At 39.4% G+C, this 21,442-nt stretch overlaps 1 protein-coding gene across 1 annotated transcript; it reads right to left on the bottom strand.

The window, feature by feature from the left end:
- Positions 1 to 3,237: 3,237 nt before the first annotated feature.
- LOC140235623 (small ribosomal subunit protein eS10-like) lies at positions 3,238 to 11,070 on the bottom strand. Its single transcript, XM_072315630.1, has 5 exons — positions 10,962 to 11,070; positions 7,313 to 7,457; positions 6,366 to 6,609; positions 5,477 to 5,532; positions 3,238 to 3,352 (listed from the first exon to the last, which is right to left on the bottom strand). The coding sequence occupies exons 2-5, from the start codon at positions 7,454 to 7,456 to the stop codon at positions 3,314 to 3,316; spliced, it is 483 nt and encodes a 160-aa protein (XP_072171731.1). The 5' UTR covers position 7,457; positions 10,962 to 11,070; the 3' UTR covers positions 3,238 to 3,313.
- Positions 11,071 to 21,442: the final 10,372 nt, after the last annotated feature.

The raw sequence follows: 21,442 nt of genomic DNA, 5'->3' as shown, positions 1-21,442 counted from the left end.
GCGCGATTACTCTGCAACACGCAATGCTCTCGCTGCGATGCTCTATGACTTTTTTCTTTCGAGTTTCCTGCACATTTTGACACCAAATTTGTGACGCCCAGGGGTACGGTTCTGACGTTACATAACTTTTCGTACATGCGCGTGAGGCCGAAAGTGGCTCAAAAATGTGATTTTGTGTACAAAGTCAATACAAATTGAGTTTTTTCACATGGTTCATATAAATATGCTTATTTTTACTCTCAATGGCTAAAATTAATTTGTTTTAGGAGAATTATGCTTCAAAAAGTGTCTGCCACAAATTTTGTTAAAAAAAACCAACAAAAACAAAAGGTCAAAAAAACAAAGAAATACATAAGAAATTCATAAAACAATAAAATAAATAAGAAATTAATTTTGATACTGAATTTTTTTTTCAAGTACATTTGCTAAGAATGCCACAAAGAATGATTAGACCAAAAATGAGCACTTTTGGAGCTTTATTTACTGATTTAGATCAAAGAGTCTGATTTCTCGCATAAATTAGCATAATTAATCAAAATAAAATAAAAGAAGGCTATTTTGGAAAATTTAAATATAAGATCTTGTAGATTACATCGTACACTACCATTGTGCAAATTTCCGCGGCGATCGCGCGATCCACGGCCGAGATCTTTCGAGCTACCAAAATAGCCCAGTCTTTTTAGGGTTAAACATGTACGTGTATAGGGGAGTGCAAAGTCAAGTAATGGGCTTAACGACCATAAAGCATTTACAAACACAGCAAATAACTGAATACAAAAAAGTGTGTATAGTCATTTATCTTTTTGATGTTTTTCAACTCTCTTCTTTATTGGTTCAGTGTTCTGTAATTGTTTTTCTGTACTTTAGCAGAAAATTGATTTTGTTGGAAAGGTATACATTTTCTTTTTACCTATTGGTTATCAGTGTTTCGTTTCAAGTTTACTGAACATCAGTGGGTGGTGTATGCTTCTGGGTGAAGGGGGTGGGGAACTACTTTCTTAATACATTGTACATGTATTCGAAGGTAACGTTCCATTCAATTAAGAGCATGTATTGTTCTTCCTTATTCAAATGTGATGCTGGTGTGCACCCTATTGGGTTGATATCCCAATTCACTCATTAATCACCTCCATGCGTTTACAGACACTTGAATTTAAAATTTTCACCTTGTTAAAACCAGATGTAACACAAATGCCTCAAATTTTCAATTCTGTGTGATGTCACTTTCTGTAATGTAGTGAATGCATAATAGCCATTGTGTAGGTACAAATGTAGGTGTGTGCGTGTGTGTGTGTGTGTGTGCCTGTTGTCCAAATGTAAGTTAGTCTGATAAAAAAGAGTAAAATAATACAAGTTCACTTTTGCTAATTTCTGCAAAACAGTTCTTGTACAGTGGATATGAATATGCAAATGAGTGAGCTAATCATATATGTCATACCCTCACAATTTTCCATTGATCATGTACAAAAAAGTAAAAAAAATGACAAAAATTCAATGTTTCTGTTACAAGTATTGAAGTCTTAAACATGACGTTATTCTTGGTTGACAAACTTCAGAATAGTGATCAGTTAGATATACATGTACAAGGATTTGAGCCTCGGGCATAATGGCGTTTGAATGAAAAACTTGAAATTTCAAAATATGATGTACTAACTACTTGTACTGTATATGGTAAGTTGTGAGGGAATGACATGCTCACTTTGCCATTTGCATACTGTAAAACGAGGAATGTTTGCGTGCATTTTAATATCGCGAATCCGTGCATTTTAATTTCGCGAGCGCGAAGATTCGTGAAATTAAAATGCACGCAAAAGTTCTTGTCTACACTATATGCATTGAATACCAGTGGCAGTTCCACAAATTTCATGCCGCAAAAAAGGCCGTTGGCTCCAATTCGTGAAAAAATCATGCCGTGAATACATCTATATGTTTTACAGTATTCATATTGACTGCTCAAGAACTGTTCCCCCCCCCCCCAAATAATGAAACTTCAAAATGTCATAACTTCCTTACTTTTCATCCGATTTAGATCAAATTTTACCATTGGAACTCCTTGGTCCGATTTCTCAAAGGTGGAATAACTTTATTACACCGCTTATTCTGCCGATTTCTTATGCCTCTTATGCAAATCAGGCCCTCGTGACGTAAAATAACGCGATTTATTCCCCAGAATCTATTCTCAAAGGTGGAATAACTTATTCCCCGGAATAACTATTCAGCGGAATAGTTATTCCAGCATTGAGAATTTGGGCCATAAGATTTTACTCTTTTTTATCAGACTAACTTATATTTGGACTGGATTTCCTCTTTAAAAATCCCATCTAAATTGACTTCATATTATGATTCATTATAATTCTGACAATGATATTCATGTTCAGTTGTACACATGTACAGGGCACTCCTGTTACAATGAATATGTGATTATAGCAATATTTCATTACAAGAAAGTGAAATTCAGCTCCCCAAATAATCATACAACAATGCATAATAGTGTAATGTGTGCCATATATCTAACCGCGTTCTTATTTCCATGACTTTAACAACACACAAAAATATCAACTCTGTTTAATACACATTGGATTTTTTTTTTCTATTTGTTCTGCTAGAACAAAATTTTGATATTACAAAAGAAAACTGTTGTCCTTAAGACCTTGATATAACAGGAGTTGCCTGTATCACGGTACACAAATGCATGATCAATCCTGTAACCCTTCCCCCCCCCCCCAAAAAAAAAAAAAACCAACAACAACACACACACACAAAATGGACACACTCACAGACACATATCATTCTAATACAGACATATCGTCGGTTGAGAATGATAAGGGCGTTAAGTTGCCTCAAAACCCATAGTGTTCAAGACAACTTAAAGCCCTTCTCATTCTCAACAGACGATATGTGTATTTTGGATATTTAACGCAAAACAATCACTAGCAAAAAAACAAAACAAAACAAAAACATAATCCCTTGCAAAAACACACAAACAGTGCAATCACAATCACAGAAACAATTTGGCAGGGTGCAGTGTGCTGTTTTGACCAGGGGGTGTTTCATCAACGTTAGTCTGTGCTGACAATCACCATAGTAACAGTCAGTGACCAGCACATCTCATCCAATCAAAACCAAGGATTTTGCTGAAATTGTCAGCGCTTACTAACGTTGATGAAACAACTCCCTGACCAAAAGCTTGAACGCATGACACGGATTCAATGATATAGCCATGGCTTCGGTGTAGACTGATTTGTGTTTCACATATTACAACATGACTTTAATCGCTGAACACAATGCATCGGCAATTCCTTGAGACGGCAGCTTATGACTGCTGTGATCTGCCACGCCCAAAGCCTCCTTTCTGCAAAGCCAAACACACCAAAAGAAACACAAATCATCCATTTGCACAACATAGAAAAAATAAATACATTCAAAAATACAGTATACAAGAATAATGACTTTAACCTGTTGAGGACAGTTTGATTTTGCCACAGCACGCATTTCCCATAGACACCTGCCCGAGCATACTCGGGACTCCTCCTCAACGGGTTTAAAGATAATGGCAACAAGAGAATCTAAGACATCTACATCTGCCATAAGTACTCTACTGACAGATATAAAACAGGAAGAAAAGATATTCTCCTAATAGCCCGAGTACTTCAAGGTTGACATTTTCTATCTAAATCTGACAATAAAAAAATAATCATCATTCTGGGAAATATACAGCCCCACTGTCTGAGACATTCCAGTTAATGCAACTATGCAGAAACTTCTGTTGGACCTAAATTCAAAGTTTTAAATCTGTACCAATGTGCTTAGAAACTCCTGTATTTAGTGCAACATTAATGTTATTCATAATTATCAATGTGCACTATCAGCATTTCAGCAATTTGACAGGAAAAATTGGCACATTCCCCAACAGAAAAAAATAATAAAAAATAATAAAAAACAAAATAACTACAATAGTTTTACTTATGCAATAGGATATTTCTGTAGTCTAAGCAATCACCTCATAGCAATACCTTGGCATCCGACTTTAATAGCTTCGTCATGATTTCAAATCTAACACAACTTTGTCTGTACTTCCACAAAAGAAAATTAAAAATTGATTACAACTTCCTGTGCAATGCCATAAACAACCAAAGTAATAGGGTTGAGGTTAAAGTCAGCCATTTACTCTGCTCTTATATGAATTTACAATCTCAGCTATGGCAGTGACACATTAAACAAAGAGTGGTAAGGCAACTACAGTGGTTAATACAGAACCCACTACTGTATTAGACATCTATGGGTGCATTTGAGTGCTCTCCTGAAGCATAGCATACCATACTGTATCTACACCAGAGGAGCCCTCGAACATTGCGAAAGTGTACTGTACCATACTATGGCAAGCCAAAAGTGGACCATTTCCTGATGTGCTCCAAAAGCGTACCATAACCGTATCAGAAGTTGGCAGGAGAAGAATGTGCATAATATCCACATACGTCATAATGCACAGACTTTATTTCTTTGTTTGGGACATCTGAAGCGCGCCAGGTAAATGATCATATTGCTAAACAAGAGACCCGCGGGTCTAGCGCTCACCCGAGTATCGCAAGTTCACCTTTCACGCAGTCACTAATCTAAATTATTCACAGCTCTACTAAAATTTGACCAGGCATTCTCAAGTAGAAGATGAAAATGCACAATAAGGGCCCAAATTTTTTAAGATTCCTTAATTTGGGGGGATTGGGGGGGGGGGCCCTGGGGCCCTCTGGGTGGGGCATGGTGCCCATTTTGATAAATTGAGATCCTGACCCCCTAGGGATGCTACCTCCCAAGTTTGACGGAAATCCATTATGAGGTTTTCAGGAAGAAGATGAAAATGTACAATTCAGGCCCCCATTTGGACCTTCCCAACCCCCCCCCCCCCCTGCCCCCAAGAGGGGCACCCCTGGATTTGCTATGAACAAACTTGAAACTACAGTCATTAATGTACTCACTAATAGTATTATCTTAGCTCTATAACTTCTGATTCTAGAGAAGATTTTTAAAGATTCCTTCATTTTGGGGGGTTTTCAAGAAGATGAAAATGTAAAAAGTTTACGCACGACGGACGACGGACGACGGATGCCGGACGAAGGGCGATCGCAATAGCTCACTTGAGCCTTTGGCTCAGGTGAGCTAAAAATGTGTGATCCCCTCTAAAAATAACTCACAGGGTATGCTTTCTCCACAGAACGTTCTAATGCTCCAAATCTGGCACAGTATGGTACAGTACGCATTGCATTGGTTCGTTTTCGTTCACTTTTGAGAGCTCAAACACGGCCTACCACAGACAATTTTATGTGCACTGTACACCACTGAGCTGTAACACGCTCTTACGGTTGTATACGGGGCTTTACCTCTCTCTATAGAGCTTTCAGCTGTAGCACCATAGAAGTAAACTTGAACCCACAACTATAAACTGCCTTACTTTATCAGAAATGCCCCAAAAGACACTTACGAACTGGAAGTCTTGAGTTGCCCCGGCACCTGCATCGCCCTTCTTGTCTGGTCCACCTGAAAGAAAATATATAAATGAATTTGATATGGTGCGCAATTTCTTTTCTGTAATTACATGGTACATGAAATAAGCACTGATATTGAACATTCCCAAACTACAGGCAGCCACATCTAAGACAACCTTAGTTTGAGACGAAAAGTTGGTATAGGTTGAAGAAAAATTTCCAGATGAATGTAAACATATTATGTTAGTTGTTAATCAATTAAATTCAATAATTCCAGTAAGTCCAAATTCACAAGAGTGAAAGGGTTTTTCTCTGGTTCCTTTGATTTCACTTAGGCAAGGTTTACTGTACGAGCTTTGTTAAGTGTTAATCTAGCAGTGAAAAACTTGGAAATCTGGCACATCCTATTAACCTGATTTAGATATCTCCTCAAGAGTGTCCAAGCCACCTAAGTTGTAAACAAGCACAGCAAATAAGGATATGCCCGCAAACAGTAGGCACAAAATATTGCAATACTTGGGGCACTACAGTCCCTTTGGATTTGACTTTGGTGAGGTTTACTGTACGAGCTTTGTACAGGTAAATCTAGTACATGTAGTGCCAAATTTGGATATCTGACATATTCTATCAACCTGATTTGGCAATCTCCTCAAGAGTGTGTGAGCCACCTAAGCTTTAAACATGTACATGTACAGCAACAGGTATGCCAGCACATAGCAGGCAAAAAAAAAAAATATTATGATACTTGGGGCACTGCAGTGATATGATCACATGAAGACATAGAGGTCAAAGTCTTGAAATTTTAGTATCTTCATCATGTCCGCAAAACGAGAATGACCCATTGGTTAAAATGTCCATGAGTACCTATAGCCTACATTCCCTCACCTGGTCCACGCCTGTACTCCTGTCTCTGGCCGTCCGATGGGGCACCTGGGGGCCCGCGGCTGTCCATGGAACGGGGCTTGGGGCGGGCAGTCTCGGGGCGCGGGGCCCGCTTCAAGGTGGCGGGGACGATCTCGGGAGGGAGGTGGAGGAAATCCCGGAGGTACTGGATGCCCTCATTGGTGAGGTACCAGTAGTAGTGGCGCCAGGCAAACTGCTCCTTGACGTAGCCTCGAGATTTCAGTGACTGTTTAAGAGAAATCCATTGATTACTTTCAATAACACAATCTCATTACTCGGAAGAGCATTTTCAAGTGTTTATGCTGAAGAGTATGCCACTTTCAGTAAGATAATTACTGCAAGGTTCCCATTCATATAGCTGAGTAAAGTGAGATCTATACTGGTAAAACACCTTGTCCAAGGGTGCACACTGCTCAAAATCATATTTTCTTAAATGTGAATAAAAATATCAAAAAAATGGCTTTCCTATCAAAATTATGAGATGCAGAAATCAAATCACTCAAGCAAATGAAAACAAAAACAGAAATACAGATATTAAAAAAAAAATATGTTCACTATAACTATGCTCTTTTTTTTTTCTTTTTTTAAACTCTACCCTCAAGAATTCTAGAGCATATGAGTGTTGGAGGGCCTCCTAACCAAGTACTGTATATGCCGAATATTTTGTGAGGTTTTTATTTTCACGAATTTCGCGAGTCAGGTGCTATTCGCGAAATTAAAGACACACACAAAAAAATACTGATCCCGATATGAATGTGACGCACATATTATACATTTCTCCATTCAGTACGTACAGTACTCCACAATCGCGAGTTTAACTACTCGCGAAATTGTCGGGAAGTCCCGATTTGCAAAAATTGAGACTTGCTACATATATGGCATATACAGTACACAGTACGCCTCTACACTACGTACATGGCTATACACACCTGACAAGCCTTGATGACATGGAGGTTTGGAACATTTTCCAGCTCGGGGTGTTTGGGCGCATGAAAGTCCTTCTTTGCAACGATCACACCCTCTTTGAAGAGGTTCTCGTAGATAGCGACCCGGCTTGTTTTGGGCATCAACATCCTGCCAAAGAACAATGTGGAAGAATGAAATACATTTTGTAACTTTATTGCAATTGTAACTTATCTTATGCATGCAATTACCAATGGATACACATTCATAGATACCAGCACTGCACATTGGCACTGGCCGACGTTCCCTGACCAGTAAAAATCACTGTCGGACCAGGAGCTTTTTTCAGGAATGGACCAGTAAAAACGGGAAAAACTGGAAACCTACTGGTCTGACTGACAGGTCTGACAAGTAGAAAGAAATGGTTCAGTGTGCAGCCCTGTAAGATAATTTTAACAACTGTGGGAAAAAAAAAAAAAAAAACTTTCTCACTTGCTTTGCAAGGAAATGTGGAAACTGCAATCTGTTTACCGGTATATTTTTCCCCCAAATATTTACACTAACAGTTACTGCATGTGAATCAACATTTCTACAGTCTATCTATAGGTATGGGTACTTCTAGTAATGTTTAAACTTCATGGCAGCATAGCTGTTGTCATAATCCAGTCGGCCAGTTGTGGATGATGCCACATCAAGGCAACTGTCCACACACAACTTGCAAGAAAGTGGTCTATGCCTAGAAAGTAGACCATGTCGTAGGTCTATGTCTTACATGTGAATAATACAGTGATGAAACTTGCACAGCTGCTGCTGAGAACAAGAACTGTTTGCCAACTGTATACAGCCACATGAGTGCATCTTTTCATCCAGCCACACATGTGTGGTTGTATGATCCATAACCTGAGTCGCTGGATACAGCCACATGTGTGTGACTAGAAAGCAAGCTGCCCATATTGCTAATTTGACCATTAAAAAGGCATTCAAAGCCTAACCAATCGCAATGGTTACCAAAATATGACTGCTGAGATACGTAGGAATGGTAGCCTACACTTTTAATTTTGTGAGCCGGCGAATTTTGGCACAGAACTCAGGTCGAACCTTGGTGCGAGAGTTTTAAGCATAACTGCATAGCACTTCATGTTAAATGCTAATGACAATGTGGCAACGGCTGTATCCTGCTGACCTGGTGAGTAGTGCATAGTGGTGGTTGGCCTATTATTAGAAATAGAGTCTATCTAGAGTAAAACCCCTAGTTTTCGGCCGGCCTCCAGAATCCGGACACGGTGACTTATCACTTATCACAAGCCAGCAAATTCTACTGTTACAAAACATGCATATTACAGCATTTCCCATACTGGCACAGTCGTTCACAATAGCAAAGTGCCTTAGCCATCTCAAAAAATCCATCTAAAATCTCGAATTTTGCCATCTAAAATGCAGAATTGGCGCAAATTTTCCAAAGTGCGCGCAAATTAGAATCTCAGCCCCCTGTGAAGAATCGGGGTCACCAAAAAAGCACTAAAACTGGAGAAATTACCGCAATGTCCGCGGTGCAACCTTACGCCAGCAAGGTGTTGCATGACGCATTTTTCAGCGGCCTTGTAGTCGTACCAGTATTGTCCGATTGACACTGAACGCGCATAGGCCTAGACCGTGCCTGTCTGGATTCTGGAGAGGGTGGACGGATTCTGGTGGATTACCAAGGTGAAAATTTGGGGAATTTTGTAAAATTTCATGATTTTCTATTTAACAAAATCAACATTTAAGATAACAGTATAATCTAGTTTCATATCTAGATTCTATTTATTAAACATAGGCCTAGAGTTCAAGGGTACATTGTAAGGGCACCAGTATTCGGTCACTTGTCACTTGTCATCCGCCAGTAAGTTCAACTGTCAGAACACATGCAAATCACATCAATTCACATACTTGCACACTCATTCACAGTAAGATTGAAACTCCCTTAGCCCCCTCCAAAAATCCATCAAAATTCCCAAATTTTACCGTCAAAAGTGCAGAATCGGCGCTAGGCTCCTACTTTCCAAAAGCGCGCGCGGATTGAGCCCAGTTTTAAGAGTACGGGTCCCGGAAAAAGCGCTAAAAATCGAGAAATACGCCGTTCTTTCGCGGGATTTTTTGCTTATCGCAAGCTTGGAGTGTGATGGTATCCTCAAAAACGCAAAGGAAAAACAAAATTTCCGTACGTGCCGATACAGTGTCTTAATGTAAAAGGTTTGAATGCAAGTGCCGATTCCCCAGTATTCGGACTTTGGTCACCAACAGGCGGCGCAACGTCGCCGATGCAATTTTGCGCCAACAAGTTAGCGTGCGGCGCATTTTTCAGCTGCCTTGAACACGCATTGACTTTGAACACGCATATCGCGTGACTGAATACTGGTCGCGGTGACCGTATTCTGGGGAATTTTCAAGGTGATATATTTTGGGATTTTGTGAAATTCTGTGTGATATTTAACAAAATGAAAAATGAGATTAAAGAAATTTGATATATTTCACATACATTGCTGTAGATATGATGTAGGCCTAACGTTAGGCCTATGTATGTATTATTTTAAGTTTGAAAAATATTGCAAAAGAGTGACCGAATAGATATCTACTGGGGGTGCACGGTGCTACCCTAGGTCCCTAGTCTCCTAGATCTGTATAGGCCTAACTGTTAGATCTAGATCTACTAGAAATCTACCTTGTTGCAGATATAATTCTGTGTGTATTTTGAATAAATATCGCACAACAGCTAGGGCCCAACAGTGTAACAGTTAGACCCCTAGCTAGTAGGTCCCAAGTGTCCGCAAACTGGTGGTTCTAATATTAATGTAATGTTACGCTAGAGATCTATTCCATTCCACACTCCACAGTGCCTGTGGCAGTCACGCGCATGTGTCATGTGGGGCTGTGAGTGTGTATCCAGATCCAGCCACTTGATCTTATTATTCTAGAAAAGTAACGTTAGAGCTCTTAGTAATTCCAGTTACTTGGGCCATGGGCATGATGATGGATATACAATCACATGCGTGTGTGTGGCTGTGCCTGTAATGTATGGTTCCATCGGTATATAAGCTGCCCGGGCTGCATTTACAAGATTGATCAACCACCCTGCTGCAGCTGGACTGCCGTAAATACTAAAATATCTGAGCTGTGCACTGTGTCACTTGATTGTGTACACTCTAGACCCAACGCAGTTAGTGAAGGCTAACGTTACAGTGTTAAAAACGGGAACTGCCGGAGTTCAACTCAAATCGAGTCCAAAACTACAAAAATAATATTTCAATAGGCCCAGACCGAGTAAATCTTTGCTACTCGACTCGCAACGAGTACAAGTAGCAATATCAGTACGAGTATTTGAGAACTACTGAGAAGATAGATATGTTGATAAAGACATTGTAAATCGGAGTTCATTTTCAGTTGTGTCGAAATAGGAAAATCTTCAAACACATAGCTGCTGGTTTCTACAGAACGGCTCGGACGCAATTAAATACGAACATGGGGGACAATGACAACCAAATGGTCTGTTCTTACTCATATTTCTCCATTAGTCATCTCAATATAGGACTGAATCATTGGGCAATCTGCGATTCTTTATATAACATGACAATTTACATTCAGTTCCTTGAGATTGAGGAGATTATAGCAGATTTCTCTAGGGTTCTAGAAACATACTTGGCCGAATGTAGGAGCCGACGGGAAAAAGGTCGTCGGTCAGAAAAACGTACATAACGCCCTCTACTGACAGGATTCAATATAACACCAATGCCAAAAACTCGGCTTGCTTCCCTTGAAACACGACCATTATTAATTCGGTCGCTATCATCTCGCCATGTATTTATCTTTTTTTTTTTTTTTTTTTCCATCAACACGTCCCAGCCCACGCACTGTGAAGCTATAAAAAACCCTTCACACAACGCGCAATAGGTGAAAGCAGATGATGAGTAATGATCACACTCTTGTCTCCCCTTCTAAGGGAGGTAATGATTGTGCTGGAATTTTTTTTTTCCATTATGGAACAACCTCAAGAGCTATAGTCTATAAGTACATAGAGAATTCACAGAATGATAATAATTTTTTTTTTTTGAATGAAAAGTATTAGTTCCTTTGACTTGTTCTTGACATAATCCATTATGGGTATCATTGTCCCCTCTGCTTTCTAAAAGAGGTAAAGTCAATTTCTTTTTTTTTATCATGGCAGAAAAATACAGTATTGTGAAATTCTCTCCATAATCTTTGTTCTGGAGGCATTTCATAAAGCGTTTTGTCAGATTTTTTTTTTTCTGACAAGTGTTATAAGCTACTGAAATCCTTTTGTCAGACTAAAGTATAATTGAATTGCAACACGCTTTATATTGCCTCCACCCTTCCTTGTGATGTCACAAACGATAGTAGCCTTCTCATCCAGCCGTGACGGCACTAAAATTAAAAGAAAAAAAAAATCTTAACTTTTGAATACGAGTTATCCAATTTTCATTATTGCACTGATATGTTGTACTTAATTCTGCTGCATTCATTCAATCCACATAATGGTATTTGGGTAAATAGTGGTTGAGATGGGCTTTAGGTTCCCAACTTTTTTTTTAAAGATATTGAGAAATATTTTATGAAAAAATATGAAAGAGTATACAATTCTACGACTCGAATTCAAAGTTTATTTAATGAAAATCGGTTTTGAAATTGCCGACATATCCAAAAACAAAGAGTTCTTCATAATGTTATTAGAAGTACCCACCTTTTATTGGAACCATGCCGTTGTTGTAGTTTGTTTTTGGATAATTATCTCAGCCATTTCAAAAACCGATTTTCATCAAATAAACTTTGAATTCCTCTTAGAATTTTATGCTCTTTGGTATATCACAAAAAGTTAGCATCATGAATCTGGGTTCCCCATGCATCTCAACTAGAACAATCCCACCCCTTTAATGGATGCAGTGAGTTAGGATTTTGACCTCCTATGAATATACACGTGTATAGCATGTCTATGGCTTTGGAAAGGGAACCTCCCATCCCCACCCCCATAAAGTGCACCACCACCACAGGTATACTACAAAAAGACGAGCTATAGCAAAATAATCCCTAAAATGAAGGAGAACGGGTGGCGGGTCGGACAGGTGAAGATTGTTAATCACAATTCTTTTCAGCACTTGAATGGACATGAATGATTATATTTAGAGACTCGGATCGCATGCTGAATGTACCAGAGAAAACTGATGTGGGCCTACATTCCTGCAACTAAGAAAGCCAGCATGGCATGTTTCTCAGCAAAACATGCAGACTATCATAAGCACATCAAGTATAAAGGGCCAGAATCGGGGCACTACCAAGAAACAGCTGTACTACCCCTAGGATCCTATCCCTTCCGGAATTTTTCGGGCACGGACCCCATACCGGAACACTTTCAGGATTGTTATGGGGAGAGATTTGAAAACTACACCTGATTAAAGATATTCGAGGGAAAAGATCCTAACAGATCGGTTATTGAACTTTTATTTTATTTTTTTTTTAAATAGCCCTTGTGTGTGTGTGTGTGTGTGTGTGTGTGTGTGTGTGTGTGTGTGTGTGTGTGTGTGTTTTGGGGGGTTAAGTCACCCTTGGGCTGCTCTTTTATTCTTCTTCTTCTTCTTCTTCTTCTTCTTCTTCTTTGCTTTTAAACGGATTTGGATAAAAGTGGCAGCAAAAAAATGAGAAGAGTTTTTTTTCCTTCTTTTTATAAACATGCATTACAATCAAACCTCTCGTTAATTATCACCATGTGATGCTGTACGTGTTAAGTTGATTTTTCTATTAAAAACAAAACAGAAAGAAAGAAAAAAAGTGCATGTATGACAAGGTTGCACAACTGGGCCCCATCGTGATACTCATTTTGTAGTAATCCTATTCATTGCTTGTTCAGACTCAGTGTCAAGTTTGTTTTGTTGTTCATGTACCTTAAGAGTGTAAATATTGTACGCTGTACGAATTGATGTGGCTTATGGAGATGATGCACAAATTCCAATGAACAACATAGATTCCGAGTGATTGGGGCGAGGTGAATTGGCACGACTTGGTTGCTGTGTTCCTAGTGCAAGTAAACGTGCGGCCGCGTACAATGCGTAGACTGACGTAGATTCGACGTACACTAACAAGGAGTGTAGATTGCTGTCGGATGTTTGTCGTAAATTGTACGAAAAACCATCGTCTGATTGCACTGCTACTGCCGTACTGGCTCTTATAAGCTTTGACGATTTTGATAAAGGTATTGATTGTTGCAATCGCCGAATGTTACTTCAAGTTTGGCCAAAGATCCTATCCTAGGATCTCTGACTCTGGTTTGGCTGCAATACCATCCTTCATCAGTTCATAAAGTCCTTCGAAGCTCAACATGCTCAAGACTCGTGTAGAGCGAGGGGACTGCCTGGTGAGTGTTGGAGTGAGTGTGAAGACTGAAGTGTAAATTTATAATTTACTACCCGGTAATAATATTAAAGGTAGGCTGCCAACTCTCACGCATTGAGCGTGAGACTCGCGCACTTTGGTCCTTTATCACTCTAAAACTTTATTTCATTTGCATGCATTTCTATTGATCTCACTCATCTGCTAACGTTAATCGGATAGCATTGGCCTAGGCCTATGCCATATGGGAGTCTAGTCTCTCGCATGCTGAATGTACCAACTAACTGCAGCAGCGACCCCATACGGACAAATACGTACCGTGTTACAGCGCCCCGCGACGGGGTTAACTCTCAACTAGTTTCCAGCGTTGGCACCCCTGTTTGACTACATCGACACATAGACATAGTGTATGATGCATGGCGAAAAGATACACACGCCACACACTTATCTGCTTATGCATGCCAATGAATGCTTGTTTACGAGAGACGAGATGATTACTTTAAAGTAAGGCACTGTTTCAGAGCAAGAGTCGGAGAGTGCTCGGTGGTGCTGTAAGTGTATGCATGCCAATGTGTCTATGTAGATTGTTAGACAGAAAGATCCATCTGTCCGGAGGAGTCTTTTATTTTTATTTTGACGTTATCGCTCTCCGTAGTATTATGAGAGGGGATCCGTGAAGCCAGACGCAGTCTCCACGGAACATTTCCCTGGACCCTGACGACCAGATACAGCTACAGCATGTACAGACCGATCTTTCGGTCAAGCATGTACAAGTGTCCAACTGCAAGTGCAAGTTTGGGTGAATGAGTCAGTTGTGAGTCTTGACTCTAGATTGTAGATCTACTTTGTACCGGCGTAGACATGGATGGCACATGCATGGCCTAGTCTATATGGTATACCGCTGATATATGGGCGGTGATGGGTATTTTGGGTAGGCCTAGACCTATATCGGGTAGAGGTAGAGTCTGAGATTGACATGATTTGGATAGGAGCCAGAATGGAGGTCTGTTCAACTTCAAATTCTGACAGGCTGTTCTATTTGTGACCTTGTATCACAGAACCAACAAAAAGTCGCCAGACATAGTGTTTTAGTTAAAGGGAAGGTAAACCCAAAGAGCAATGTGGATTGAGTGAAGGCAGCAACATTAGTAGAACATATCAGTGAAAGTTTGAGAAAAATCGGACAATCGATGCAAAAGTTATGAATTTTTAAAGTTTTGGTGTTGGAACCGCTGGATGAGGAGACTACAAGAGGATATGACGTATGAGTGGACAACAATACAAAGAAAATATAAAGGATATTCAACAAAAATTCACTTTTCTAGAATTATGAAAGAGCAGTGGACCAACCGCTTTCAGAAAGCAGGGGGAATAATTGCTACCCTTAACATATGTCAATATCAAGTTGATGGAATTTGTAATTTTCATGAAAAATGGATTTTTGTAGTATTTTCTTTATATTTTCTTGATATTGTAGTCCACTCATACGTCATAACCTCTAGTAGTCTCCTCATCCAGCGGTTCCAACACCAAAACTTTAAAAATTCATAACTTTTGCATCGATTGTCCGATTTTCTTCAAAACTTTCACTGATGTGTTCTACTAATGTTGCTGCTTTCACTCAATCCACATTATTCTTGGGGTTTATCTTCCCTTTAAGGGCAGATTCTAAAAGAGCAGACTCGTAAACGTTAAAGGGTGTGTACAGTTCTGGTCGAGGTGAAGATTTAGCTTTTAACATTTTGTGAGATATTCAGAAACCGCTCTATGAGATGTCAAAGAGCATGCAGTTCTAAGGGGTATCAAAAGTTTATTCGATGAAAATCGGTTTTGAAATGGCTGAGATATCCAAAAACAAGGTGAAACAAAGAGATACTAATAAAGTTGGGGCATGTCGCCTTTTATTATTAGCACTTTTTTGGATATCTCAGCCATTTGAAAACCAATTTTCATCAAATAAACGTTGAATCCTTCTTAAAATTACATGCTCTTTCATATTTCATAGAAGTATTTTCATTATCTCACTTAGGAATGTTCCAAACATGAATCCCTACCTCAACCAGTACTGTACAGTCCCTTTAAGCTTTAAAATGATGTATATATAACTCGAATCAAATGGACTCCCCTAACCTATCTAAATATTGGAAAGGCTTCAAGCACACGTTCTGGAAAATTGTGAACTGAGAAAAGAGGCTCCAGCTGCAGTGCAGGGTCTTTTCAAGCACTTAATCTTCACCAAACGCAAAGGGTACTCGCACGATGAATGGAACAAAAAGCAGGATGTAAACCCCAGAGCAACAACAATGAAGAGATTATTAGATTAAGCTGAAATTAAGCATGCTCTATTATCACATTCCGTCCATGATTAATGCCAACTTTCAAAGCAGTAGCATTATCTCTTTAAAAGTTATTAGAGTTGAAAGTGAAGAGTGTGCAAAGGATTTCCAAGAAATGAAAAGGGGCCATTGAGACATACCTAATCTCACAACTCCACACACACACGAAAAAAAAAAGGCTTTAGAAAGACTGCTGAAAACACACTTTCTCATTCATTTTATGATCCCAAACTTAGGAAAAATGTATTAGAAGAAGAATACAAAATCTCTTACAGAAAATGTGAAAAACTTGAGATTGACCTGGTTGATCCGTTTCACCTTTTTTGAGTCCTCACGTAAAATGAAGGGGTGCGACTTTTTGTTGGTTTTGTGATGCACGGTCACATTTATAGTATTTAGCACATCATTTGTACAAGCCAATGTGAGGGTGAGCAGTGGATTGAGGAATTGTTCCCATTGCAGCACCATAATGCAAAGACTCGAGTGTAACAATCAAGAGCAAGCCGCCCATAAGTCGACAATAAAACCATTTAGAATTTTACCACTGATTACATCACATGTAAAGCCTAGTTGTCCCCGCCGAACGAGTTCGAGCAGGGGACTATGAAACGGGCTCCGTACGTGTGTGTGTCCGTGTGTCCGTCCGTGCGTCCGTGCGTCCGTGTGTCCGTGTGTCCGTCCGTGCGTCCGTGCGTCCGTGTGTGATCAAAATGTTCAAAATGCTACTCCTTCGCCATTTCTAACCCGATTTTGATTCTGTTTGCTTTATATGATAGCACTACATGGGAGCTTTGAAACTTCTATACAGAATTTCAGTTGTGACCTTTGACCTTGACCTTTGACCTATATTGTACATTTTGCTTCAAAATGCTACTTCTTCGCCATTTCTAACCCGATTTTGATTCCGTTTGCTTTATATGATGGCACTAGGTGAGGGCTTCAAAACTTCTACACAAAATTTTGACCTTTGACTTCTTTGACCTTTGACCTTGATTTTTGACCTATATTGTACATTACCTACAAAATGCTACTCCTTCGCCATTTCTAACCCGATTTCGATTCCGTTTGCTTTATGTGATGGCACTAGGTGAGAGCTTCAAAACTTCTACACGGAATTTTGACCTTTGACTTCTTTGACTTTTGACCTTGATTTTTGACCTATATTGTACATTTTGCTACAAAATGCTACTCCTTCGCCATTTGTAACCCGATTTCAATTCCGTTTGCTTTAAGTGATGGCACTAGGTGAGGGCTTCAAAACTTCTACGCAGAATTTTGACCTTTGACTTCTTTGACCTTTGACCTTGATTTTTGACCTATATTGTACATTACCTACAAAATGCTACTCCTTCGCCATTTCTAACCCGATTTCGATTCCGTTTGCTTTATGTGATGGCACTAGGTGAGGGCTTCAAAACTTCTACACGGAATTTTGACCTTTGACTTCTTTGACCTTTGACCTTGATTTTTGACCTATATTGTACATTTTGCTACAAAATGCTACTCCTTCGCCATTTCTAACCCGATTTCGATTCTGTTTGCTTTATGTGATGGCACTAGGTGAGGGCTTCAAAACTTCTACATAGAATTTTGACCTTTGACTTCTTTGACCTTTGACCTTGATCTTTTTACCTATATTGTACATTTTGCTACTAAATGCTACTTCCGGCGGGGACATATATTACGCACCGCGTAATTTCTACTTTTCCTTGTTGCAGATATGCTTTTGCGTGCGGTCAAATTTTGGCACGGGAGGTCAAACCTCAGTGCAGGTTTTTAGCTCGCCTGAGCGCCGAAGGTTCTACACCGACTACACAGTGTATTGTGATCGCTCTTGGCTCTTACCTCTTACAGGCACTAAGAGAGCTACAACGCCGTAGTCTTGATGGTAATTACACTTACAAACGTATGTAAAACAAGTACAGAGGTGTAGGCCTACTGAGGAACTGTGTTATAAGTTCACTCGCTGGGGATCATTTGAATATCTGTTTGTTTGTTTTTCTTCAAATAGGAAGCAAGGAATAATCGTTGACAGGTCTTCAGTCGTCCCACACAAGAGGTCCAGAGCAGGGAGTGACCGATATGACGTCCCATGTTGTGAGTAGACGGGTAAGGAGACAGAGCACTTCTGTGCGTTTCATCAGAGATGCAGTCGGCTTCGAGAAAGGCTGACCACAATCTGGCGGAATTGGCTGCTATCACCCACTTGAGTGAATATTAAGATGAAGAAAGGGCAGAACCTATGGCAGTGTGTTTCATCAGTCGAGCTGTCCCTCTTTCAAATTATAATTTTCTCCAACAGGTGGCTTGACTCAAAATCAAGTCAAATCAAAATCAAATCAAGGAAAATTAATTTTTGCTGCTGAAATACAAGTCATGATCTGCTGCCCAAGCATCTGCATTTGGGACGACATGTTTTGATTTTTGTAAATGATAGTGCCGATTCCATTGAAAAAAAAAAAAATTACATCAACTTCATGCCAAATGTTAGAAACAACGAGAAAAAAAAAATGTCCGGGAAAGTAGACTTACTCATACGAAGTCAAGAAGAATTCTTGTTCCTTTTCTTACATGATTTGTCCCATTTCTTTTGTTTGAGTCTCCAAATGTGGACCACCCTTTTGCACTGACTGTTTGATTTAGAGAAAAGTTGGTTGCAAATAGAGCATTCCCGGTTTGCTTACATTAAAAAAAAAAAAATTTATGTAAGTACCTTTTTGACGTAATATGTTTCTGTTATTGGATTCCTCTTGCTCTCTTCTTCTTTGTGTGTGTGTGTCCGTCCGTCCGACATAAATTTGTATCTTTTAAAAGTATTTCAAGAAGAATTTGACATAACACTCACTCAGAATCCTTGTAATGGCAAGCTAGGTTAATGCAACTCTATATTATGATTTTTTGGTCTTGATGTGGTAAGGCTCGAAGGCACAGGCCAATTTCTAAATTTGTCTCAGTCATTTTGCCATATTAAGATTGACAAGTGCTCAACAAATTTTACATTGTAAGTGGAAACTACAAATTCTGAGAGGTTAGAAAGGAGAAATGCAAAAGCAACAGCAAATGAAAGGCAGTTTGATAGAAGAAGAAGAAGAAAAAGAATAAGGAGGAGAAGAAGAAGAAGAAGAAGACAGATATGTAGAAAATGGGGCAAGAAAAAGAAGAAAAAGAAGAAGAGAGAAGAATGAACAGTATAAATCATGAGAGCTTACTGTAAGTACTCTCGTAATAGTGCTTAGAAAAATATTTAAGTGCAAACTGTCACAATTTTACCAGTGTAAACATGACATTTCATGACTCAGTTTAATGCACAAACATTTGCTGATTTATAGTACATTTTGTACTGCTTAAAACATCTATCATATGGTAGACATTTAACATTTTACGATGTACATCTTTTCATTTCGTGTTGATATTTTCCTTTATTTTGTGGTTGCTCATAAAAAAGAAATGATTGTCTTTTCTTCAAGCATACCAGGTTCAAGCTAGTAGTAGACAGGTAGGTGTGAGTGTTGAAAATGAAAAATAAAAAAAGAGGCTCATTCTTTGGAAGATTAATTGCAACATACATGTGTAAATAGTCAGACATACCGATTTCCTTCGCGAAAATTTGCTTGTAAAAACAAAAGCAGTATTTGCAGCTCCGAGATAGTTGAAAAGGTAGCGGACGTTTTCATCATGCGAGTTTAATTTTGCAAGGACGGCCAGGATAGACGTACTGAAGGTCAAAGCCGATCGCGTGTGCACTCAGCGTTTTCATTCAGCAATGAGAGTGTGGCCAATACAAAAACGTGTGATACCAACTCATAATGAAACGGATCCACTTATTGTATGAAGCACAAAATCAGTAACAAAGGGAGAAACCTGCATTTATTTATCTTAAATTTTGTGAAATGGATGGATCAGACATTGGCCGTGTCAATCTGCGGGGAGAGGCAATAAACAAACCTATTTCACGCCATCATTGCCATCAACATGTGTGTATTTAGAAAGTGTGTGGCCAAGCGCAGTCTCAAAAGAGCCGCAGAAGAATGGAAAACAGCAGCAGGATTTATGCTAGCCGTATTGCAGAGAGAGTCGTGTACAGGATACGGTCCTCTTGTTGCAGAATGTACGATTGATTCAACAGCACGTATGCATCAAGTCTGTGGGTAATGAATGGAGCCATCGCTTTGCCGGGCTGGAAAACCATGCAGTGCTCTTATGCAAATCTGCATGAGAAATATTTAGTTCTGTGTGCAGTGAAACTTTCAATGTGCAGTGCAAATCCCCTACTCAGTCACACTGAAAAGGGCTTTCTGTTGCGAGACAGGGACTGTAATTTGTGCCGGACATCCAGTTCTGTGTGCTAATCATGACAAGCCCTTCATTCACATGAAATGGAATTTATCTACTGGGTAATTGTCAGATTCTTCATACATTGTACCTTTGACTCTGTGCTTCTGTGACGTAGACGTTTGTGTTTTTACGATGTTCATCCCTGTGTGACATGTGATGTTCCAGAGTGTACATTACTTTACACCGAGTTCCAGATGTTCTTGTTGCGGTTCTTTTTGCGGACGGTCAACATACGTATATCTTCTAAATCGTGACTGTTAGAAAGAAACAAGATGCCATGGAGATGGACAATTTTGCGCACATACAACTGTATCTTTGCGGATGAGACTATATTTGTATCTTATGCAGTAATCTGCAATATTATTCGCGTGTCACATTTTCGTGGTGGAATGGGGGAAAAAGGGAGGGTAAATTTATTCTCTTGTTATGTTTTCGCGGTAGAACTGAGTGAACAAGGGAGCAGAAATTCCATAAGTACATATATGCTGTCTTTAAGATGTATCGACAATGTATTTGAGCAATATAGGTCGAGATCCAAATTACATTGTTAGCTAGCTGTACACAAGCCATTTGCATGACAAGGGATAAAAACAATTGATCTGGCCACAAGTGAGGAACTAGTACATATGGGCAACGTTTTTAACACCTCTTAAACAAATTAAACTTGAATCTGCATTATATTATTAACCCCCCCCCCCCCCCCAAAAAAAAAAAAGGAAAAAAAAGAAAAAAAGAAAAAAAAAGTAGCAGGTACAACGTAAATGAGCTGTGCTTGGTTTGATAGGATCTTCGTCAGAATAGGTACAACGTGAATGGATATTGTTTCGTATCCTACAAAAGTTCCTAAACCTTTAATAGTAGCCACTAATAATGACCACTCACACCTACCTAGCAGGAAGCAGTTCAATTTCTGAGAGCCTCTCTTAGTTTTCTAAATGGTTAATAACTTAAAACATGCATGTCCATTTAGCGATAGATTTTCAGCACAACATGCGCAAAATTAACCCTTTCTACTCGCCTCTGTGAACCCAACGTACATTTGTAATAACCCGATCATGGAATATCTGGCGACGTGCTTTAATAATCGCGTAAAGACGAGTACGAAGCAAG

The sequence above is a fragment of the Diadema setosum genome, chromosome 12 (genome assembly GCF_964275005.1).
Source record: "Diadema setosum chromosome 12, eeDiaSeto1, whole genome shotgun sequence".
NCBI classification, from domain to species: Eukaryota; Metazoa; Echinodermata; class Echinoidea; order Diadematoida; family Diadematidae; genus Diadema; species Diadema setosum.
This window is presented reverse-complemented; position numbering and strand designations above follow the sequence as displayed.